The sequence below is a fragment of the Scyliorhinus canicula genome, chromosome 14 (genome assembly GCF_902713615.1).
Source record: "Scyliorhinus canicula chromosome 14, sScyCan1.1, whole genome shotgun sequence".
Classification (NCBI taxonomy): domain Eukaryota; kingdom Metazoa; phylum Chordata; class Chondrichthyes; order Carcharhiniformes; family Scyliorhinidae; genus Scyliorhinus; species Scyliorhinus canicula.
Genome location: NC_052159.1, coordinates 50,485,472 through 50,511,311, shown reverse-complemented (window position 1 = coordinate 50,511,311; position 25,840 = coordinate 50,485,472). Strand labels below are relative to the sequence as shown.

At 45.3% G+C, this 25,840-nt stretch overlaps 1 protein-coding gene across 1 annotated transcript in view; it reads right to left on the bottom strand.

The window, feature by feature from the left end:
• The window catches only part of mtmr6 (myotubularin related protein 6), a 57,932-nt gene that overhangs the window by 6,400 nt on the left and 25,692 nt on the right, over nt 1–25,840 (bottom strand). The window contains exons 8-13 of the mRNA XM_038817917.1: nt 23,917–24,026; nt 20,978–21,103; nt 13,159–13,208; nt 8,726–8,926; nt 1,303–1,437; nt 1,089–1,215 (exon numbers count right to left, since the gene is read on the bottom strand). Of these exons, the coding sequence (XP_038673845.1) occupies nt 1,089–1,215; nt 1,303–1,437; nt 8,726–8,926; nt 13,159–13,208; nt 20,978–21,103; nt 23,917–24,026 (749 nt within the window). The remainder of the gene's footprint in view (nt 1–1,088; nt 1,216–1,302; nt 1,438–8,725; nt 8,927–13,158; nt 13,209–20,977; nt 21,104–23,916; nt 24,027–25,840) is intronic.

Below are 25,840 nucleotides of genomic sequence, written 5' to 3'. Positions count from 1 at the left end.
GGTCACATTTTTAAAAATCGAATTTAGCTGGATTGGTTTGGCATCTGTAGAATTGGAAGATTAATTTCTTGGAGACTGCTGCAAGCAGTGTGGGAATAAAATCACACGGACATTTAAAAAAGTAGCTTTCATTTTAATCAAACACCTTCATTTATTTGTTTTAAAATAGTGGAGATGGGAAATAAAAACTATTTGATAGGAGGGTCATATGACAAGGCCTACAGGAATATACCCAACCAGAGTTGGCAACCCCCGTATGTAGCTTCCTAATTAATACATTTTTGCTTTTTTCACTTTCCAGTGAATTAAGCTAATGGGTAGTTTAAATATTGAATAGGTGTGCACTTTACTGGAGGTATGTGCAGACAGCCAAAGGTGACTTAGCTTTAGGTGACTGGTCACTCCTCCCCCAAGGCTGTTGGGAGATTAGAACAAACCATATGCAAAAATCACAGGTACGGCCAATATCCCATCATTTTGTGGCACAATGCTGTTTTGCACCAATGCAGTGAGCCATTCTTGTGTTACTGTTGAGCGAAAAAGATTTGCATTTATATAGCACCATTTACACCCAATGGACATCACAAAGCCAAATAAGCACTTTTTGATGTGTAGTTATTGATATAATATAGGAAATGTGGCAGCCAATTTGCACACAGCAAGCTCCCACAAACAGCAATGTGATAACAGCCAGATAACCTGCTTTTGTAATGTTGATCAAAGGAAAAATATTAGTGAATACAATGGGAATAACTCCCTGCTCTTGCGTGCCGTCTTCACATCCACTTACGGGACAGACAGGGCTGGTTTACTATCTCACCTGAAAGTCTGCTAGCAGTCTAGTGTTCCCTCAGTATTGCAGTGCAGAGTCAGTCTACATCATTGTGCTCAAGTCCTGGAACAGGATTTGAACCCACAATCTTCTGACTCGAAGGCAACCATGCAAGCAACCAAGCCACGGCTGATAAACAAACTGGATGCTTATTCTACGTCATTGAGTAAAATAAGCCTTGGTGTACGATGAAAAGCAGCAAGTAGGACTATATAACATAACTTTATATCTCTTACATAGTTCATATTCAACTCACCGCCTCCAGCTTTTTGGCTTCCACTTCCAGTTGTTTATTCTGCTCACTGAAGGACAAAACTCGGCTGAGTTGCGATTGCCTGGGTTGTATTGTTAAGTCAAACTGATGGTACATACAGCGCCAAAACCTGAAGTAGCAATTAAGATTCAAATGTTAGAGAAACATTCTGAGCTGCAAAGTATGGTACAGAATTTAAAGAATAACTTAAACTTACTTGAAATTGAAGGAGACCGTGTTTGGCTGAAGTACTTCATGTGCGCATGGGAGATTCGGGTCATAGAGGGGATTCAAATATTTGTGCTGGTTTTCCAAAAGGAATGGCCACAAGGAATGAGTTTTCTGTTGAATTCTGTCAAAAATAGATTTTGTTGAAAACATTTCTTTTGCAAGAATGCTTGTGTTTAAAAAGCACAATTTCAGACTCAAAAGTGTAAGATGGTGGTGAATTATTTTCCTCAAATTTAAAAATTCTAAACCAGCCATCATCAGTTCCCAACTTGCTATTAATTCCAAAATGCTGATAAACATGGATTACTAAGGATTAGGTCAGACAGAATTCTATTGTAACATTTGCATAAACAATTAAGTGGACACAAGCCTTGTTGTTTCCCTACACAACTTTCTAAAGCAATGCTCATCGTATAAAATGAAATGTTTTTTGTTTTTAAAAAAAAATAATTTTAATTCAAATTTTTACAAAAAAAAGAAAACAAGCCCGAAGAATTTATTCATCCGGGCCACCGTCATGTGTGCCCGGTGCACGACCTTAAACTGGATCAGACTGAGCCTGGCGCATGTTGTGGTCGTGTTTACTCTGCCTAGAGCTTCTGCCCAAACACCGTCCTCCATCTCTCCCCACCCCGCCCACCGAGCTCCTCTTCCCACTTAAGCTTCAGGTCCTCAGTCTGTGTATCTCTGCACCCATTAGTTCTTTGTAAATATCTGAGACTCTACCCTCACCTACCTCTCCCCGTGAAACTACCCTGTCCTGCCTCCCCTTTGGTGGGAGGCGTGTCTGTGCACAAAATCCCGCACCTGTAAGTAGCTAAAGTCATTTCCTCCCGGTAGCCCAAACTTCTCCTCCAACGCCCTGATGCTCAGAAAGTTCCCTTCCAGGAACAGATCACCCACCCTCGCAATCCCCGCCTTCCGCCACAGTCAATACCCACCATCCATATTCCCCGGGGCAAATCAGTGATTGCCGCAGATTGGGGTCCACACCAATGCTCTCACTTCCCATATATGCCTCCTCCACTGGCCCCAGATCCACAAAGCCGCCACCACTATAGGGCTGGTAGGGCAGCACGGTGGCTCAGTGGGTTAGCACTGCAGTCTCACGGCGCTGAGGTCCCAGGTTCGATCCCGGCTCTGGGTCACTGTCCGTGTGGGGTTTGCACATTCTCCCCGTGTTTGCGTGGGTTTCTCCCCCACAACCCAAAGATGTGCAAGGTAGGTGGATTGAAGACGCTAAATTGCCCCTTAATTGGAAAAAATTAATTGGGTACTCTAAATTTAAAAAAATACTATGGGGCTGGTGGAATACCGCGCCGGCAGGAGCGGCAGAGGTGCTGTAACCAGGGCTGCCAAACTGGTGCCCCTGCACAAAGCAACCTACATCCGCTCCCAAACCGATCTCGTACCCACCATCCATTTCCTTATCGTCGCTATGTTTGCCGCCCAGTAGTAGTTGCTGAAGTTCGGCAACGCCAGCCCCCCTTCCCCTCTGTTCCTTTCGAGCATCACCTTCCTCACCCGCGGGGATTTCCCCGCCCAGACAAATCACAGGACAATTTTATTCAGCCTCTTAAAGGAGGACCTCGGGATGAAAATGGGGAGACACTGAAATATGAACAACAATCTCGGGAGAATCATCATCTTAACAGTCTGCATCCTCCCCGCTAGTGACTGCGGGAGCACATCCCACCTCCGAACCTCCTCCCTCACTCGTTCCACCAGTCAGGACAGGTTGAGCTTTTGCAACTTGCCCCAGTCCCGTGCCACCTGTATCCCCAAGTATCTGAAGCTTTCTCCTACCAGCCTGAACGGCAACCCCTTCAGCCTACTCTCCAGCCTCCTCGCCTGAATTATGAACAATTCGCTCTTAGGCATGTTCAATTTATATCCTGAAAACCGGCCAAATTCCCTCAGGATTTCCATGATTCCGTCCATCCCTGCCATTGGGTCCGATACGTATAACAGCAGGTCATCCGCGTACAACGAGACTCTATGTTCCACTTCCCCCCGGACCAGCCCATTCCATTTCCTTGAAGCTCTCAGAGCAATTGCCATCGGCTCTATGGCCAGCGCGAAGAGCAGTGAGGAGAGAGGGCAACCCTGTCTTGTCCCTGGTGCAGTCTGAAGTAATCTGATGTCGTCCTTACACTAGCCTCTGGGGCCTGATATCACAGCCTAACCCAGTCAATGAACCCCTCCCCGAACCGAAACCGTCCCAGCACCTCCCACAGATAATCCCACTCGACCCGGTCAAAAGCCTATTCCGCATCCATAGCTACCACTATCACTACCTCCCTGCTCTCCGGGGGCATCATAATCACATTAAGTAGCCTTCTTAGATTGGCCACCAGTTGCCTACCATTTACAAACCCGTTTTGGTCCTCCGCAATTACAGTCCTCAATTCTAATCGCCAAGATCTTGGCCAGTAACTTAGCGAATGCGTTGATCAAAGAGATCGGCCTGCAAGACCCACAAGCCTCTGGGTCTTTATCCCGTTTCAGAATAAGCAGAATAGAGGCCTGCGACATCGTCGAGGGAAAACCCCTCTGTCTCTTGCCTCATTAAAAATTCTGACCAGCATCGTCCCCACTACCTCGGCAAACTTTTTATAAAACTCCACCGGATACCCATTTGGCCCCAGGGCTTTACCCGACTTCATGGCCTTCAGGCCCCCCAATACCTCTTCGATCCTGACCAGGGCCCCCAGTTAGTCCACCAACCCCCTACCCACTCTTGGGAAGGTCAGTCCGTCCAGGAATCGCCTCATCCCCTCGGGTCCCCTGGGGGCTTCCGAAGTGTACAGCTTACTATAAAAGTCCCTAAACATCTTGTTCAGCCCTGCTGGGTCCCCCACCAGATTTCCCTCCCCCTCCGCTATCCTTCCTATCGCCCTAGCTGCTTCTCTCTTCCTTAGTTGTTATCATAGAATTTACAGTGCATTTACAGTACAATTTGTTGCGCGAGCATTCTGCTGGCCTTCTCTCCATGCCTGTATATCGCGCCTTTTGCCTTTCTAAGCTGCTCTACAGCCTTGCCTGTTGTCAGCACCCCGAACTCGACCTGCAGCCTCTGTCGTTTCCGGAGTAACTCTGGACTCAGGGACCCCGCGCAGCCCCTGTCCGTCCGTAAAAGTTCCTTAACCAGTCGGTCCGTTTCTGCCCTATCTGTCCTGTCCCTATGAGCCTGGATTGAGATCAGCTCCCCTCTCACCAGTGCCTTCAATGCCTCTCAGAGCACTGCTGCTGAGACTTCTCCAGTATCATTTACCGGCAGGTAATTCTGCATGCATTTCCTGAGTCTCTCACACACCGCCTCATCCGCTAGCAATCCAACTTCATTACCCATTTCTAATTGTCCTTCAGTAAACGGAGTCTTTCAACAACTGCCTTCTTGATTAAGACAAGAGTGTCTTCCTAGGCTATTTCAGAGGACAGAGTTCAATACATTGCTAAGGGTCACATAGACCATACTGTGTAAATTTGGCAGATTTCCATCCATAAAGACCAGCGTACCAGATGGGTTTTGACAACAATTAGATAGTTCCAGTATTGAAACTAGCTTTATTTATATTTTGTTTAATTTTTCCAATTAAGGGGCAATTTAGCGTGGCCAATCCACCTACCATGTACATCTTTGGGTTGTGGGGTGAGACACACGCAGACACGGGGAGAATGTGCAAACTTCACACGGACAGCGACCCAGGGCCGGGTTTGAACCCGGGTCCTTGGCGCCGTGAGGCAGTAGTGCTAACCACAAAACTAGCTTTATATTCAGACTTATTAAATTTAAACTCCATGGTAGGTTTGGAGCATTTCTTTGGATCCTTAATCCAGGCCTTTGGATAGTCATCCAGCAACACAATATTAACATGCCAGAAACGTTGGGGATCAAGTTTAGTGAGAGGGAGAAACTGAAGGAAATCAGTATTATTAGGGAAATGGTGTGAGGGAAATTGATGGAATCCCCTGGGCCTGATAATCTACATCCCAGAGTACTTAAGGAAGTGGCCATAGAAATACCAGATGCATTGGTAGTCTTCCAAGATTCTAGACTCTGGAACAGTTCCTACAGATTGGTGGGTAGCCAATGTAACCCCACTATTTAAATGGGTGGTAGAGAGAAAACAAGGAATTGTTGGCGAGGAAGCCTGACTTCGGAAGTGGGGAAAATTCTAGAATCAATTATCAAGGATTTTATAGCAGAGCACTTGGAAAACAGTGGCAGGGTCAGACAGAGTCAGCATAAATTTACAAAATCATGCTTGACGAATCTAGGAGAATTCTGAGGATGCAACTGGTAGAGTTGATGATGGGGAACCGGTAGATGCGGTTTATTTGGACTTCAGAAGGCTTTTGACAAAGTTTCACATAAGAGACTAACATGTAAAATTAAAGTCCATGGGATTAGGGGTAATACGTTGAGATTGATAGAAAACTGGTTGGCAGACAGGACACAGTAGAAATAAACGGGTTTTTCCAAATGGTAGGCAATGACTAGTAGGATGCCGCAGGGATTAGTGCTGGGACCCCCGAGCAGAGGGCCCTGGACGTGGTTGGCGGCCCATAAGAAAGGGAGGTCGCCAGGGTGGAGATCGGCCCCAGGCGAGGAAATGAGACCCTGCTTAGTTACGGTTCCCTGTGACATGTATGTCAACCCCCCCCCCCCCCCCCCCCCCCCCACCCCCCCCAGTATTCCTTCCTGTGGCCAGTCTCCCTGCCCCCAACCTCCTCCCTGGAGGAGAGCAGAGCGGCCTGTGCACGTTGGCCCTGGCACACATGTCGTGCAACCTCCCGTGCCTGCCTGGGCTCCATGTTCTGCCCCTCTCACCCTCCTCCGCATCCTCCTTATCAGACAAGGCCTTGCATTCCTCCTTCTCCTCCAGCACATCGCCTCTTCTGCTGATGCTGTGGAATCAGCAGGCCGCCACAATGTGGGGGACCCTCTCAGCATCGTACTGGAGGGCCCCTTCAGAGCGGTCCAGGCACCTGAAACACATCTTCAGGAGGCCGAAGCACCATTCGAACACGCTCCATGTCGCTGTATGGGCGTCGTTGCAGTGGGTCTTCGCATCAGTCTGTGGCCGCCGGACAGGCGTCAGTAGCCTGGACCGCAGCTGATAACCCCAGGAGCCAGCACCTCAGCCGGGGGAGGGGGGGCATCTCGAACTTGTCAGGAATTGTCGAGTGTGCCAGGATGAAGAAGTCATGCACACTGCCCTGTTATCGGGCGCAGAGGTGAATGATGCGTAGCCGATAGTCACATAGCAGCTCCACGTTCATCTAGTGGAACCCCTGTCGGTTTATGTAGAGCGGCCTGTCATCTGCAGGTGCTCGTAGGGGAACATGCATCCCGATTACCTCTGGACCCAGGGCATCCCGTCGATGGCGGTGAACCCGGCTGCCCGGACAGCCTGGTGGGCTCGATACACATGGAATTAGATGTATTGATCCAAGTGGACATATATGGCCTCCCTGACAGCAGGGATACAGCTGTGCAACGAGGCCCGAAAGATCCAGGACAGGCCCCCACTCGGCACCTGGAAGAACCCCATCGAGTAAAGGTTCAGGGCGACCGTCACCTTGATGACCACTGGGAGCAGGTGTCCTCCCCCAAACCCCCGCAGTGCCAGTTGTGCCATCATCTGGCAGATGTGTCGCACTGTCTCTCGGAGTCTTCAACGCATGCCCGGTCTGGCAGGTCCTCGAATGATGGGTGGCCAGTACACGAGGCCATGTGGCGCCTCCTTGGTACCTACTCCTCCTCGGTCTGTTGGACGGCCCGCTCTCCATCCTGGGTGGCTGCCACCTGCCTCTGCTGCCCGCTCTGCTGCTGCAACTTCCTCCGGAAGTAGTTGATGCTAAAACACTGAATATATTCAAGAGGCGGCTAGATACAGCACTTGGGGAGAATGGGATTAAAGGTTATGGGGAGAAAGCAGGATGAGGCTATCAAGTTGGATGTTCAACCATGATCGTGATAAATGGCGGAGCAGGCTCAAAGGGCCAAAAGGCCTCCTCCTGCTCCTATCTTCTACGTATCTATGTATTTATGTAGGGAGCACTATATAAAAAATGCTGTCAGACAGGACACCTGCTCAAAAGAGGAAGCCCTTCAGAGTTAATGGACCGTGAAGTGCTACAAAAACAAAGCTTATCCCTCCTTTGAGATAGCCTTCAGCTGTCAATCAAGAGGCCTGTAAAAATTATGGAGTGTGAAATTCAATGCAAACAATCAAGTACAAAGGGATAAAAGCAGGCATACTGCAACAGTGAAATTATACTCTGGAAATTTCAGAGAGTGAAATGCTTCTCCAAGAAACAAGCTGCAGAATTGCTCTGTCCTGGAAGATGAATTTAGGACAGGCTGCAGCTGTGCTTTGCCCTGTTACGAAGTGCTCAACATAAAAGAAAGCAGGCTTTATGGCTTCACAGATCCAAAGAGACCCCAATTTCGGAGTCCCGCAAACTGGGTTCCAGCTCCGTTGAATGACCCCCACCCACAACATCTGACCAGCGGCTGCTGGACCCATGCTCCCTGGAGATAAGTGGAGAGGGGTACTCACTTCCTTCCTCCCCCATGGATGCCATGGCACATGGTCCCCAGTTTTAAGGACCAGTATTGATTCACATCCAGGTGACTTTCCCCTGGGGTGGGCTGAGGGTGTTGGAGAGAATGTCAGGTGGTCTCTGCATTTGATTTTAATCTCACTAATACAATTAAAATGAATGCAAATTCCATTTTCTCGCCCTTTGCGGATGCGATCCTGATCTCGCCAACTAGAGGGGGCTGGGAAAATTGCTTTGAGCCCAACCCAAATCTCATTTTGGGGCTCTCCCACCAAAGCAGGATTTGCGATGGGCACAAAACGGCTGAAGAATCACCTCCATAGCTTTTCGGTCTAATTGGGCGGGAACAGATTATTGGGTTGGACGATCAGCTGTGATCCTAATGAATGGCCAAGGGCCAAATGGCCTACTGCTGCTATAATTTTTTACGTTTTTATTATGCTACCATACCCAATTTCTAAAGATTTCAAAAGTTACATTTTAGTTCAGCTTTAAAAATTGAATTCCCTAATTCTAATATTTATAAAATAATGTACATTATATATACAATCTTGATTTTTCAACGAGTTGATCAAGTGGATATTCAGAATCAAGCATGATCAGACCTCCACATTCATGGTACTGCTCCATGATGGAACTCATTGCATTATACTGCTCAATAGAAAACAAATAAGAATGAGTTTTGCAAAACACTATATTCTAATCTCAAATCCGCTGTGATCTGGATCATTCTCTTATATTTTGAATGATCTGCACACCCCACATGGTCACCAAGATACAAGCAGATAATCTTTTACTTTATCAATTCTAGCATTCTTCTCTGGAATAATTCTTACTTCATTTTCTCCCGTTGTTTTTGGCAGTTTCCAATGAAGTTCCCAAACTGGCAGGAATTAACATGTTCATGAATCTCAAGTAAGTACATTTCACTGTACTCAAATACACGAGGAAACTGTTCAGTCAGGTGCCAAACACATTCGATGAACTGTGTGAACACTGGAGATATTTCTTTGGGGTCCCCATCAAGCTGGCCACATCTACATAGTAGAAAAGGGGGAAGGGAAAGCAGCATTAAATTAATACTTGCACGTAGCGATTTCTTTTAGATGCTCTTATTTTCTTATTAAGAAAGAGAACCAATCCTCTGGTCTAAGGACTACCGAGGGTGAGAAAGATAGTAGCCAACCATCTCTTCTGACCTATTACTAGTAATTTCGATACACAGAGGCTCCTTTCACTTTGCCTTCCTTCATCTAGGGAGGTACCTATTTTGTTGCTGTGCCTCACAAACAGAAGAGCCATAAAAAAAGCATATCAAAATTATCCAGACAGAATGTATTTGTAATGGTACACCGAAAGGTTAGAATGTAATTAGTGAGCCAGCTACATAGCTAGTTTCGGAACTTGATTTTAGTACAATTTAATACTCCTAGCTTTTTTTGAATATCTACTGTGTTATCAGTCCTTGCATAGAATGCTGATGCATTGTAAAGAGGGCAAATGATAACAACAATAATGATTTGTGGAGTGAGAAACAAAGCTAATGTTAAAAGAAATAACTGAAATGTGTGTTTCTCTCTCTTCAGATGCTGCCAGGCCCACTGAGCATTTGTAACACTTTCTGCTTTAATTTCAGATTTCCAGCACAGAGTATTTTGTGTTTGGGTGACTTGTGGTTAATGTTATGACAATAGGCATTAGGAACTCGGTTATCTCTTCTGGAAAATGAAATTAAGTGTAGCCATGATTCAGGATTCCAAAATAACAAAGGGAAAATATAAAAGTAAAAGCTAGAAATCCTAAATTAATCTGAAATGTGCATCAAGGAACAAAAACATAATTTTTTTTTTTTTTTTTAATAAATTTAGTGTACCCAATCATTTTTCCAATTAAGGGGCAATTTAGAGTGACCAATCCACCTAGCTTGCATATTTTTGGGTTGTGGGGGCGAAACCCACGCAAACACGGGGAGAATGTGCAAACTCCACACGGACAGTGACCCAGAGCCGGGATCGAACCTGGGACCTCAGCGCCGTGAGGCCGCAGTGCTAACCCACTGCGCCACCATGCTGCCCTTACAAAAACATAATTAATCCAAAACATAATTTTTATAACTAGAAACTCTCGAGCAGAGTAAAAATTAAAATGAGTGATTATGAATACATCACACAAAACTAAAACAAGCCCAACTCCTGGGACAGTATTCCTTTCAAACTTGACTCCACAGCTAAAATGTCATGTACATATATTAGATCATGCACAATACCTACTGCAGTACAAGGTTTCTATATGACATGCATGACTTAGTAAGGAAGAAAGAAATGCAATTGTTGTGACCATCGAATCACTCAAAGCTCTTTACAGCCAAAGATGTATTTTCGAAATGTAGTCACTGTCGTAGTGTGAAGAAACATAACAGCCAAAATCCACACAGCAAACTCCCACAAACAGCAACGTGATAATGATCAAACAATCTGTTTTTGGCTTCTTGATTGTGGGATAAATGCTGGACTGAACAGCAAATTTGAAACAGTACCATGGGATCTTCGACATCCACCCAAGTAGGGGGATTGGGCCTGGGTTTATTATCTCTTCCAAAAGATGGCACCTACAACATAGCTGCACTCTTTCAGAATTGCACTGGAGCGCCAGCCATGTTTTTGTGTGCTTCAGCCCTGGAGTGGGACTTTAACCCAGAAACTTGTGACTCAGAGGCGAGAGTGCTCCCAACCTAGTCATAGCTGACACCACATCACCCGCAGGTCAAGAAAGTCCTATTTCCATTTCACGTTTCTGCTGAGTCAGCTTTTAACCAGGACAATTTTGAGTTCCTACAATTAGCTTCAGTGTCCTTGACATCGACCAGGAAAGATGAATGAAAGACAAAGTTTGCTCTTGCTCATTATCCAGTAATTGTGATGTGCTATATGAGCTATGGAAATTCCTTCAAGGGTGCAAACTGGAAGGTGGATTACAAAAATGTAGCCATTCTGTTAATGCGAAATAACGCTAAACTTTCCTTGGAATCTTATTAGAACAGTCTAACTGTAAAATGGCCGGAGATCCATGTAAACAACTGAGTCTCGAAGGAAAGCAATGAACTCACAGTACAGTATTTCTTTGTGTGAAAACTAAATCTTCAACTCATTTAACCATCATTCATGCACAGTTCATTTAACCATCATTCATGCACAGTTCAATGTTCAATGCCCATGGTCACTTAACAAATATTTAGAACAAGAGCTAATGCCATCCATGGAACAACCCTGAACCACCAGCTGAAGGAGAGGAAGGTAAAAGGACACATTTGCCGAAATATGACTGGAGTGTGAAAAGAGGGAGATGGAGTAGAAACATGTACTTGGTGAAAACTGGAATAAAGGCTGCACAATGTTTATTTGGATATAGAGAGTCATTTTCAAGTGGCCATGTGCTCCCAAATTAGGTTCTGCTTTGGGAACTTACAAATATGCATTATGTATTTCTGATTTTGACACGTTAATACTGCTTTATGAATTGCTATGCTGCCAGTGTGTCATTTTCAAACAAAATGTTAAACTGTCTGCACATTCTGATGGATGTAAAATATCCCGAGATATTATTCAAAGTGGAGCATTAAATTACCCCAGTGACCTAGCCAACTTCGCCACTCTATCAACACAACCAAAAGAGATGATCTGGTGATTCATTTCATTTGCTGTTCATAGAACCTTATTGTGTGCTAAATGACTATTGATATCTGCCTACATCACACTGATTGCATTTTAAAAGTAATTTATTAGCTATGAAGGAGTGTGTAAAGTGCTTAGGACAGAAGGTGCAATAAGCAACTTCTTCACTTTGATTTATGCAAAATATAGTCATTTCATTTTGATTACAAATTTGACAATTGCTGGAATGAGATTCTAGAGTGGACCTCGAATAAAATTGGGTTGGAAAAATCTGAAATCAACATTTTTTCCCTTCAAAAGGTAACCATCATTACTGGACTTTGTTTTTGAATAAAAATAATTCTAATCAAAACAAAACGCAATCCAGGAATTATGAAGAATTTTGGTTGACCAGAGTTCAAATCCACACTTATCTCACTGAAAGAATGACAATTAAATCAAAGGAGGTGTAGGTAAAAAAACACAAGGCAAGGGAATATACAATCAATGGTAGACCCTAGGAAGTACAGAGGATCAGAGGGACCTTGGTGTGCATGTCCATAGATCCAAGAAGACAGCAGGACAGGTAAAGTGGTTAAGAAAGCATATGGGATCTTTATTAACCAAGGCATAGAATATAAGAGCAGGTTATGATGGAGCTGTATAAAATGCTGGTTAGGCCACAGCTGGAGTATTGTGTACAGTTCTGGTCGGCAACTATTGGAAGTAAGTGATTGCACAAGAGAGGGTGCAGAGAGATTCACCAGGATGTTGCCTGGCCTGGAGTGTTTCAGCTGTCAAGAAAGACTGGATAGACTGGAGTTGTTTCCCTTGGCACAGTGAAAGCTGAGGGGTAACCTGTTGAGGTGTATAAAATTATGAGGGACATAAATAGGGTGGCTAGGAAGGAACTGTTCCCCTTAGCGGAGGTGTCAATAACCATGCGGCATAGACTTAAGGATATGGGCAGGAAATTTATTGGAGATGTGAGTAAAAACGTTTCATCCAGAGGGTGGTTGAAACCTGGAACTCACTGCCTGAAAGGGTGGTAGAGGTAGGAACCCTCACAACATTTAAGAAGCATTGAGATGAGCATCTGAAAATGTCATAGCATACAAGGCTACGGACCAAGTGCTGGAACATGAGATTAAAGGGGTGCTTGATGACCAGCGCAGACATGGTGGGCTGAAGAGACGCTTCCCATACTGTAAAAATTCTGACTCTCTAGAAGGTGAAATTAAAGCCTCCAACTTACTGCGCCCAAACCAAAAATCTAAAATATTGCTTTAGCAGCAGGTTAACTATTATGCCATTTTATCTGCATCATCTGTGGCTCAGCTGGTAGCACCCATGCCTCTGAATTACACAGTTCTAGATTCAAATCCCACTTCAGGCCTTGAGCATGAAAAACCTTGCTGGTTCCAATACTGTGGTTTGTCAGGGTTTGCTGTGCAAGCTGGCTGCTGGGTTTCCTACATTACAATACTTCCAAACGTATTATAGGCTGTAAGACACTTGGAGATGCTGGCGTTGTATTATATAAATTATTATTATATATTACATCAAATATCTAATTCTTAAGAGTTATAATGTTCTCACTCAAGTTGTATTCACATTACCTGTCAGCAAACTTGTGCCCAAATGAAATCCAGTCCTTTTCTATCAAGACCTTACAATAGAAAATATATTAGTCAAAAGGAAACATTTAAAAAATCATTAGTATATGCAACAGATTTGTCTCGAACAAAGCAACATCTAAAACTATAACTTACTCAATAAGGTAGGATTTGAGATCTTTTTATTACACTATGTTAGGAAAGTAGAGGTAGTTTTAAGGGATTTATAGTTAGATTCATGCTGGTCAAAGGTGTTTGTATGTGTGGGCTGGTTACATTCCAACTGTGTTTCTATTGTGCTGAGAGAAGTCTACAGCTTGAACAATAAAAAGGCATGTTCATGTTGCTTAGCAACTGGGGCCTTTTGTGGTAGAGAAGCTTTTAAGTTTTAGATAGGTCGTTTTGATTGCAGTTGAAGATAGGTAATGAGAGAGAAGACAGTTCTCGCAGCTCTGCTGGAAACAGCTAATTTAGAAAGCTAGAGGGGGAACATCTCTCTTCGCTTTGCTAGAAGAGAAGTCATACCATAGAGTAATGGTCAAGAAAACAAGTGCAATGATCTGAAATGGTAAAGAAACAATCATCTGGGGAAAGCAGCACGGTGGTGCAGTGGTTAGCACCGCTGTCTCATGGCGCTGAGGTCCCAGATTCGATCCCGACTGTGGGTCACTGTCCATGTAGAGTTTGCACATTCTCCGTGTGTTTGCGTGAGTTTCGCCCCCACTATCCAAAGATGTGCAGGGGAGGTGGATTGGCCACACTAAATTGCCCCTTATTTGGAAAAAAAATATTTCAATAAAGACAATCATCCGAGGGGATTCTGAGGAGAAAACCACAGGCACTAACTTGGGGGTTCAGGGTGGAGTGTGCCTATCTGACCACAGCCAATCAGCATGTTTGAAAGGAAATGTTAATGAAATCATTGTAGCTTAAGATACATTTTGCAATTCATGTATCTTAAAATCGAGTTATAAATGTTAAGTTAAAGGGAGAGTAAAAGAGGATTGTATAATAATGCAACTTTTCATGTTTAATAAAATAAATTCTTGTTGTTAAAACTAAATGCGCAGCCCTGTGACTCAGTTCCTCAACATTTTATTTTTATAAAGTTATAGGGCGGGATTCTCCGTTTCTGAGACTGTGTTGACGCTGACACAGATTTTGTGGGGATGCACGATAGCAAAATCGGCGCCGCACCTGGAACGATTCTGCTACTGTTGAGGGGCTAGCACCGGCACCACATGGAACACAATCGGTCTAATCATGTGTTTTGTCCTGTGTCTTGCAGGAGCTGCTGGAAATGGGCGCGTCCATCCAATGTCCCCGCCCCCAGCCAGTGCCACAGCCAAGGTCCCCCCATGAGCCAAGCAGCAACAAGAGCAGCTCGGATGGCAGCCCTTCATCCGAGACTCTGGATGACACTGACTTTCTGTCACACCCGTTTCCAACACCCTCCACCAGACCAGACACTCACATCAGTTGGGCACTTCAGTGAAGAGGCTGCAGGGACACTCTCTAGTGTGCACCACACAGCTGAACAGCAGGTTGAAGTAGGAATACCTGAGGGGGCGGACGGTCAGAGGGCAGGCCGATCCCAGGAACTAGCTGCCGTTCAGTCAGTTTTCGGGCTTCTGGGATGGACAGTCCCATCGATTGTGGAGATACAGTGCAGTTGGAGCAGTCCAACCGTGTGCAGGAGCAGCAGGTGGTGCCGACCATGCTGGAGGTGGGGTGAATCCCCAGGCTAACACCGCATGGGTGGCATCCATGGTGAAGGCATTGGGAGCGATAGTTTTGGCTATGGACAACATATCCAAGGCCTGGGACATCTGTGCAAGTACTGGCCATGGCCCAGGAGAGGGTTGCCTACTCACAGGCAACCATGTGCCGGAACTACCTGGAAATCACAGCGGCATTCCTGAGCGTGGCACAGTCACAACAGGCCATGGCTGGGAAAGTCAGCGGCATTGCCCAGGTTCTGGCCGATGTGGCGCAGGCAGATGGAGGTGGCGCAGTCACTGGCTGATGTGACACGAATCCCGGTGGTGGCACAGTCAATGGGTGATGTGGTGCAGTCCCAGACGGAGCTAGTCCACTCCCTGTGCTCCATGGCTGCGAGCATGCAGTCCCTCGTCAACACCAGCTCAGGCCTCCACATGGGTTAACTCTGCTCGTACGCCACCCCGTGGAGGAGCCCGGGTCCATCGGCCACCCAGAGGGAGGGGGGCGGCGATGGGCCCGTGCCGGTGACTCCCACAGGGGAGGTGCCGGAATACCACAGACTCCCTCCCTCCTGTCCCTGGTGGGCAGCAGGTCAACCCACGTCACCTGGGAGCACATGAGCTCATCGCCGAGAGAGAGAGAGAGAGAGAGAGAGAGAGAGAGAGAGAGAGAGAGAGAGATGGCCAGTCTCCTTCTCTCTTCCCCCCTCCCCCACCCCACCCACCCACCCACCCACCCAAGTGCATTGTCCCTGATGGACAGGTCATGCAGCCTCCCTTGCCTGTCTGCTTCCCATCCTCCCCCTCTCCATCAGACATGGCCAGGTGTTCCTCCACCTTTTCCAGTACGTCACCCTCTGCTGCAAGATGTTGTGGAGGACGCAGCAGGTCGCCATGATGCGGGTGATCCTCTCAGCATCATATTGGAGGGCACCTCCAGAGCGGTTCAGGGACCTGAACTGTATCTTCAGGAGGCCGAAGTACCACAATCACGAACCTGGTCTTTGTATGGGCGTCGTTATAACGGGTCTCTATGCCGATCTACAGCCTCCAGATCAGTGTCATCAGCCACGACTGCAGCGGATAACCCCCATCACCCAGGAGCCGGGGTCTTGAACATATCCGGAATCGTCAAGTGTGCCTGGATGAAGGCATCGTGCACACTGCCCGGGTATCAGGCGCATACATGTATGACGCGCAGCTGATGGTCGCATATCAGCTGCACCTTCGTCGAGTGGAACCCCTTTTGGTTCGTGTGGAGCAGCCTGTCATCAGGGCATCCCGTCGAAAGCCACGGTAATGGCGGTCCGTGAGTGGACACCGCCCCAGTCCCACAGGGGGTCACCCTGGCCACTCGTCCCGTTCCCCCATCAACCCCACCCCCCAACACCCGTCTATGGCAGGGGCCCCTCACCCCAGCCAGCATCTGGCCTGGCAGCCCACAGTCGCACCTCTGCCATTCTCTCTCGACATTTCATCAGCCAAAATGCCTGTTTTGCGATTTTTAAAAACACAAGTGAACAATGCTGTCGGTAACTCGGCCCATTGGGGGCGGGGCATAGCGGAGGCCCCAGAGAATACTGGGTTGGGCCCACTAATGACATGCAAATGGTATTTACTGTACGAACGTTCCGGAACTCATGAACGCCGCTTTTGAAGTGACGGAGAATTGCGATTTGTTCGGCGCCTTCCGTGATTTTGGCGTCGGAACGAATTCTCCACCCAATCGCATTTCACAATTTCGGCGTCACCCAACGGAGAATCCTGCCCACCGTCTTTTGAGCCAGGGTTCTGTTCTGGGACCCTCCCATCCAGTTATAACCAACTGGGATTGTAACAACTACAATATACTACTGACTGAAATTAGATTATTGTACTGAGTAAATTCAATGATTTAGTAGCTCACAATGAAAATATTAATCAATGGGTAGAGTCAAATTGAATTAATGCAGTCCCCTCACAAAATCTAGGTTTGATCAGTTTACTTCTGAAACATGAAGCTTCATGAAGATAGGAATCATGGTGGTTGAATCACTCATGATGTTTATAACACTTTCTCTCATCTATTTTATGGTCTGTCTGGTGTCACACTTAGCAAAAAAACAATTATGCCTCATTAGGATCCAAATCCTACCCCTAAAGTTTAAATTAGAGTCAGAATCATTAAGGCACAGAAGGAGGCCATTCATCTATTGGATCCAAGCTGTTAAATGATTAAAATCTCATTAAAGAATGGATTATATGATGAACAATAATAATGAGTTTCCCAGCTACTGGGGCACTTCTACATAATAGGAATGCAGAGAGAAATAGAAGCCTTGTCTATCCCTCTATCCGCTGCATACCATCGAGTAAAGGGGCCAAGCTTCTGGGAGCCAATCGAATTAAAGGCTCACAAAGGCAGGGGTCGACAAAAGCTGTGTCTGATTAAAGGGACTAGTTTCTACAAGCACAGCTTTAATTATTTAATTCTGGGTCTTTGCATTTTATAGCAGAGCCCAACATTGCTGCACAGCCCAGTTCTTAACTTTCAGCCGACAAGGAGGTGAAGAGTGGCTCATGGGATTGGCACACCCAAAGCATACCTCCAGAACAAATGTAAAAGTAAAATAATCTAAAAGCCAGTTCAGCAGCCTGAGTCACTGGAATTGTGGCTAACATTACAACACGCTATAACCACCAATCAACCAACTGCATTCATTCTCTAGTCTAAAATAATTAAACCTGTTCCACTACCATCCCCCACCCCCGCCCAAGGGATTGAACTGGCATTCTACTTATTATTATAATTTGTGCTCCTTTTAGCACCGTTTTTTTTAACACCCAGATTAACCCGTGATTTATGGAGCAATTACCAATTTTCCCCAGTACCACTTTTCTTCACTTTTTAATTCTCCTCTCCTGAAGGCAGTAATTCATGATGGGATACAATTCCACATGCCTTGACAGTTCTTCAATGTCATAGTCATGTGATTATTTCTCACGCGAGCCTCGAAAGTGATCATTGACAAGCTATTCATCTGAAGGGAGACATTAAAGCTGAATCTGATCCATCTCCAATAACTATAAGTCCCTTACTGAATCAAGGATATGGAAGATAATTGTAGTGTCCTCATTGCTCCCTTCATTCCTCACCAGGACAGCCGAGAGGCCCTGTCCATGAATGAAGGCCCAACCAATCATCATCCTTCTACACCTTGTTGCATTTGTTCTCAACTTCTCGATTGACTCTATTCACTTCCTCCAAAAGCCAGAGCTGAGGAAATCCAAATGTGTCCTCTAGTTTTGCTCTCCTTTTCATGGAATGCCCGAAACATTTGTTCCAGTCCTGCTACGCTTCCCTCCCTAAATGCTTTCTTTTGGTATGTTGATCACTATCAATGCCACTTCCCATTTCCACGCATACAGGAAAATTTCAGCAACCTTTGTTGTCGAAGGTGAAGGTGCGATGGTGCATAAGTGGGTAATGGACGAGGAAGGGGCAGCATGGAAGAGGATGGAGGCGGCGTCATGTGTGGGCACGAGCCTGGAGGCGCTGGTAACGGCGCCGTTGCCACTCCCTCCAACGAGGTATACCACGAGCCTGGTGGTGGCGGCTACCCTCAAAATTTGGGGGCAATGGAGACAGCATAGGGGAGAAGTGGGGGGCTCGATGGAGGCCCCGATACAGGGGAACCATCGGTTTGTCCCAGGGAGCATTGATGGCGGATTTCTGGGCTGGCACAGGGTAGGGGTTAGGAGGTTGAGGGACCTGTTTGTGGAGGGGAGGTTCGCGAGCTTGGGGGAGTTAGAGGGAAAGTTTGGGCTCCCCCCGGGGAACATGTTTAGATACATGCAGGTGAGGGCGTTTGCCAGGCAGCAAGTGGAGGGGTTCGCCTTGCTGCCCCCACGAGAGGTGCGGGATCGGTTGCTCTCGGGGATGTGGGTTGGAGGGGGGAGGATTTCGGACATATACCGGGTAATGCAGGAGGTAGACGAGGCCTCGGTGGAGGAACTGAAGGGTAAATGGGAAGAGGAGCTGGGTGAGGAGATTGAGGAGGGGACGTGGGCGGATGCCCTGGAGAGAGTGAATTCCTCCTCTTCCTGTGCGAGGCTTAGCCTCATACAGTTCAAGGTGCTGCATAGGGCCCACATGACTGGGGCGAGGATGAGTAGGTTTTTTGGGGGCGAGGACAGGTGTGCTAGGTGTTCGGGGAGCCCAGCGAACCACGGCCATATGTTTTGGGCGTGCCCAGCGCTGGGGGAGTTTTGGAAGGGGGTAGCAAGGACGGTGTCGAGGGTGGTGGGATCCAGGGTCAAGCCAGGCTGGGAGTCGAAAGAGGCCGGTGTTCTGGCCTTTGATAGGGAAATAGGCCGGCAGCAGCAGCAACCCGGTTGGGGGGAGAGGGAGGGAGGGGGGGGGGGGGGGGGGGGGGGGGGGGGGGGTTTGGATCGGTGGGAGGGAGAACGGTGTACATGGGTTTGTGGGATGTGGCGGGTGTTTTCTCTTTCCCTTTTGTTGTTTGGGTGTTCTTTTGTTTTTTTCTTTTGTTTGTAGTTGCTTTTGAAGTTGGGTGGGTATTGTTCTTGGGGTATTACCGCGGGTGTTTTGTTAATAGAGTTGAGATGTTTATATTTTGTAAAAATTTCAATAAAAATTATTTTTTTTAAAAAAAGGTGAAGGTGAAGACGTTGTGATCTAGAACATTCATTCTAGATCACAACGTCTTCACCTTCGACAACAAATTCTTCATCCAGACGCACGGAACAGCCATGGGGACCAAATTCGCACCTCAATATGCCAACATCTTCATGCACAAGTTTGAACAAGACTTTCTCACCGCACAGGATCTTCAACCGACGTTATACACCAGATACATCGATGACATTTTTTTCCTTTGGACCCACGGCGAAGAATCACTGAAACGACTACACGATGACATCAATAGGTTCCATCCCACCATCAGACTCACCATGGACTACTCTCCAAAATCAGTTGCATTCTTGGACACACTCATCTCCATCAAGGACTGTCACCTCAGTACTTCGCTTTACCGCAAGCCCACAGATAACCTCACGATGCTCCACTTCTTCAGCTTTCACCCTAAACACGTTAAAGAAGCCATCCCCTATGGACAAGCCCTCCGTATACACAGGATGTGCTCAGACGAGGAGGAGCGTAACAGACATCTACAGATGCTGAAAGATGCCCTCGTACGAACGGGATATGGCACTCGTCTCATCGATCGACAGTTCCAACGCGCCACAGCAAAAAACCGCACCGACCTCCTCAGAAGACAAACACGGGACACAACTGACAGAGTACCCTTCGTCGTCCAGTACTTTTATGGAGCGGAGAAACTACGACATCTTCTTCGCAGCCTTCAACACATCATCGATGAAGATGTACATCTTGCCAAGGTCATCCCCACACCCCCACTACTTGCCTTCAAACAACCGCGCAACCTCAAACAAACCATTGTTTGCAGCAAACTACCCAGCCTTCAGAACAGCGACTACGACACCACGCAACCCTGCCAGGACAATCTCTGCAAGACGTGCCAGATCATTGCCATGGATACCACCATTACACGTGAGAACACCACCCACCAGGTACGCGGTACATACTTGTGCGACTCGGCTAACGTTGCCTACCTCATACGCTGCAAGAAAGGATGTCCCGAATCGTGGTACATTGGCGAGACCATGCAGACGCTGCGACAACGATTGAACGGACATTGCGCGACAATCACCAAGCAGGAATGTTCTCTTCCAGTGTTTGAAACAAACCTGTTGGACTTTAACCTGGTGTTGTAAGACTTCTTACTCTTCCCTTCCTAGACTTCCCTATTTCCATTTCTGCAAATAAGCTGTCAATCAGCTTACTGACTCACAGTTACCTTGATCACATTTCCTCCCACCCCAGGATACAATCTATTGTGATAACCATATAGGTACCACTGCTGCCGAGTTCAACACAACTTAATATATACCATTCCTAAATAGAGCTTCAGCAGCAGCAATCATGGCAGCATACCATATGCTGAATTGTTATTCACAAAATTGAACTTGAAATTAAAAGAAATGCTGGAATTTTTTTTTAAACAAAATAATTTTCTTACCATAAACCCTTTTATTGTTCTATAGTAAGGATCCAAAAGCAGAGAACCCAAGGAACAGACTTGGGCTGTGCGATCCCAGCCATCAGAGCAATGGACTAAAACACTGGCACCTTCACATCCCACTGTCTGTTCAAAATATAAAATACAAAGTCTGTGTCATGGAATTGTTCAGAACCATCTAGATAAACGTATTTCTTCAGAATAATGAAGAATAATCAACAGTTCTTCAAGGAGCTTAAAATTTTGATGTCAGTAACTGCAAGGGAGGGAGCAGGTTTACAGTTTGATCCAAGCACACATGCACTATTTAAAACAAGAGATTAAATATCCATTCTGTGCCATCAGTATTTTTAGCTGCAATGGATCAAATGCTTTAAATGTACACTACCAATAACATAAAGCATGGAGATTAAAGCATATAACTCTACTTTAAGACTGTTATCTTCAAAACATGTTCATCCAATTGAAGCTTCAGTTCACCACTTTATTCATCATCAATACTGAATACTATTTTGATTAACTGCTTTTGACAGGAGCGTTATGGAACTAAAGGATCATGGGCAGGATTCTGTCCCCCAGCTGCCTTTTTCTCGGCAGCGCGACATTAATTGGAGATGGGATTTTCTACTCCCGCCGCTTGTCAATGGGAATTCCCACTGAAGCCACCTCATGCTGCCGGGAAACCCACAAGTGGGGGGCATGCCGCCAGCGGGAAAAGAAAATACCAACAGACGGAGAATTCGGGGCGGTTTTTTATTTCAGATATCAGACATGTTTGCTGTAAACTATTTGGAGATAAACAATTTCTGTACCTACACAGAGTTTTGGTGCTTTTTAGTTCTTTATACCGTTAGAAGAAAGTGGGCAAATTCACATTCCTAACTATTGTATTAATTGCTTGCAAGGAGTCTCTCTGGGAGGACAATAGATTGATCCTTTCCTCATCAGTTGACCATTGCGAGGGAGTCCAAGCCATTACCAAGTCTATACAAGAGCAAAATATTGGAGATGCTGGAAATTTGAATCAGAAGCAGAAAGCATAGATACTCAGACTGTCAGGAAACTTCTTTGAAGAGTACTGACAAGTTAATAATGGAGATGAAGAATTGACAACTGAAACATTAACTTGTCTGTTCTTTCCACAGATGCTGCCTGATCGGAAATATCCAGCATTTTCTCAGTGTTCCATCATGCAGTGCTTGTTTCTTCAATGGGGAGCTCTTGTTTTACCTGACTTGGGACAGTGAGGAGCAGTTATTGTGGAGTACAGAAGATCACTCTTGCAAATGCCTAGCTAGATGTTTTTTCCACTGCAAGAATTGTTCTATTACAGTTGATTTTTAATTATTAGTGAAATCTGGGACCGGTGTCATTGCTGGCTAGTTACCTTACCACTAAACTTTTATTCAAATCACAGACTAACAGAGAACTCGATTATGTGCCTTTCTCACAAAAAGAATTTACTGAGGCTACGTGGTCCAAGTTACTTATTATTCAATTTTAAATAATTTTTGGATTTTATGATTTTGGAATTGTTTTAAAGTACTAATGCGAAAGTTTACACCAACTTCTGCTAAGACAGAAATCAGAAGCAAGATGAATCACTGAAAACTAATTATTAATTTTCAGCCCATAAAATCTTATAAAATCTTTTTAACTTTGTCAAATTTGGAAAGCTCAGTAGTTACAAAAGTAACTAAATGTTTCAGTCTACAAACGGAGTAAAAGTTAATTTATTTTCCTATGTATATATTAGATAGTGTAGCAAACTCACATTTCGATTCATATGGACTTAGCCCTAGAAAGTAGACTTCTGTAGTTGGCATGAATAAGGTACTATCTTAAGAGTCTGAATTGTTAATTTATTCGACATTCACCACGTGAAGAAAATTACTCTTCTACTTCTTGTGGCTGACCATTCCACCATCCTTCAGACGACTGTATGGCATCATGACGATACTGTATATTTGGGAACTGATCAATATGTTTTAGTACATTAATCTTTCTTTTGTATAAATATTGTTTGTCAGAAATGAAACCTGAGTTGTGCTAAAATGTCGTTTCAGAGTTTGCCTAGATTCTAAAACAGCTTAATGACCAGAAAAATAAGAGCTCAGCCAGGAAGGTGCTGCGTCAGTTGGTCTCACTGAAGGAAGAAATATAAACAATTGACTCAGTGGTCCTGATATCGGTATTGTGGAGGACAGTACGATTTTCTGCTTCTGATTTGTATATTTCAAGTACAAACGCACTAGTGTTGGATCAGAGGGCAGCACGGTGGCGCAGTGGTTAGCATTTCTGCCTCACGGCACCAAGGTCCCAGGTTCGATCCCAGCTCTGGGTCACTGTCCATATGGAGTTTGTATATTCTCCCCGTGTTTGCCTGGGTTTCGCCCCCACAACCCAAAAGATGTGCAGGATAGGTCGCTGTCCACACCAAATTGTCCCTTAATTAGAAAAAATTAATTAGGTACTCTAAAGTTTTTTAAAACTGGTGTTGGATCAGGACACATAGCAAGCCATTCAGCTCAAGGGCAGTTAGGCAGTGGCAACAAATCCTGGCCTTGCCAGAAACTCCCTCATCCCATAAAAGAAAAAATCAAGCTTGGCTGTGATGCACCTTGTTGATGGAATAGTGTATCAGCATTCACGGCCTAGGCTCAAAGATGGTCACAGGTAAAGTACCGAAGGTGGATCATGTCAGTGGAACCACATCCCAACAAGGAGGGAATTCTTTCAAGACAGAGGGAACGGATGGAAGAAAACCAGCCAACATGGAAAGAAGCTTCAAATCCAATAAAGACTATCCTAACTGCGTAATATAGACTAACATTTAGCACTATGCCTGTTCATAAAGCATGTTTTTCCTTTATATAATTAGGTAAATAATCTCTTTTCTGCATATAAAATTTAAAAACATAGAATGAAGCATCACGTACTTTAGCAAGAAATACAGCAGCATCCAACACAGCTTTTATGTGACGAAGCCATCCAGAACTCTCCAAACCACTTAAGAATTCATTAGGTCCCAATGCTTTAGTTCCACACACTAAAAATAAGAGAATACATATGAGGTACGATTTAAATAGTCATTTAGTTTGTATATTTGTTAAAAGTAACATATTTCTTGATTCTACAACTACAAGTAAACTGTTACAGAACAAGCTAAAAACACATCTTTCTCAATATGTTTCATGTATGAAATCTGTCACCTGATTCTCACAACTTTGTCACTCATTCTGCCTGAATTAATTAACAAATAAGGTTAACAGTGCAGAGCATGGGTGGCATAGTGGCGCAGTGGTTAGCATTCCTGCCTCACGACGCCGAGGATCTGGGTTCGATCCCTACTCGGGTCACTGTCCGTGTGCAGTTCCCATGTCAGCGTGAGTCTCATCCCCACAACCCAAAGATGTGCAGGGTGGGATGGATTGACCATGCTAAATTGCCCCTTAATTGGAAAAAATAAATTCAGTACTCTTAAATTTATTTAAAAAAAAACAAAAATTGCAGCAGCATTAATGTTTCAAAGATTGTTTAATTTCTGAATCAAGTTGAAGAACTGCTTTACAGTATCTCAGTTCTCTTGCTGTAACACTGCAGGAGCAGGAGTAACATATGACTGTTTGTAACAATCCAGATGCTAGAAAGCTGAAACAAAAATTTAAAGGAATTGCTAGAAATACTCAACAGGCTTCATCTCATTCAACTGGCTGAAGACACTTCTTTGATGGGGGGTCCTCAGAAGAAAACAAAGATAGATAGATCATCCGCTTGACACTGGGCTGAAAATGCTTCACCCATTATTGAGGATGTAGTTGTTTGTGGAGAACCCTAGTCCTGTTATTGTTTAATTTTCTATCACCATTTACAACTTGGATGTGGCAGGAAAGCAGATCTTTGATCCAATTCACTGGTTATGGGATTGCTTGGCTTGTTGCTAAGCATGCATGAGGTCCTGTGTTGCAACTTCATCAGGTTTGTACCTCATGTATTTTTTAAGGTATGCTTTGTGCTGCTCCTGGTATGTTCTCCTACAATTCTTATTTGAACCAGGATTGATTCTTAGCTTGACGGTAAGGGTTGAGTGACAGGTGTGCTGGACCATGGATGGCCAGCTTTGACATACTAGTTTTGTTCCGAATCTATTGCGCTTGGCACAGCAGTGATGGTCATTGACGACTCCAATCCAAAGTACAATCTGTGCCCTTGCTACCTTCAGTGCTTCATCCAAGTGGTGTTCAGTATGGAGGAATACAGGCATTATCTGAAGGAGAAGGTAGGTTTCCTTGTCCATGTTGAACCTGATTCCACGAGACCTTGTGGGGTCCAGAGTCAACAGTGGGGACTTTCTGGTCACTCCCTCCTGACTGAATACCACTGTGCCATCACCTCGGCCCTATCAATGTGACAGTACATATCCAGGGATGATGATGGAGGTATCAGAGAGATTGTCACAATCACAGAATGATACCTTTCAGCCAATGTCAGGGCGCAGACCAGCCCTCTGATTTGTTGCCCAGGTTCCCGTGTGTTATTGAGGAATACTTTGCAGGGTCAACCAAACTGAGTGTGCTTTTGTCACATCCACTGCTTATGTCTGTGCAAGTTAGTCCTCTGGTTTTATTATTAAACATTTTCCATAGCTATTTGATAGAACTGAGAAGCTGAAATCACACAGGCCAGACTGTGAAAAGATGAGAGAATTTTGTTCCCTATAGGACACTGGTGAACTAGATGGCATGCAACACAATTCAGTAATTTCACAGTCACTATTACGGACTCCTGACCCACAGCAACGTGGTGACTCTCAGCTTCCTTCTGAAACAGCTTAGCAAACCTCTACAAAAAAGTAAATAAATA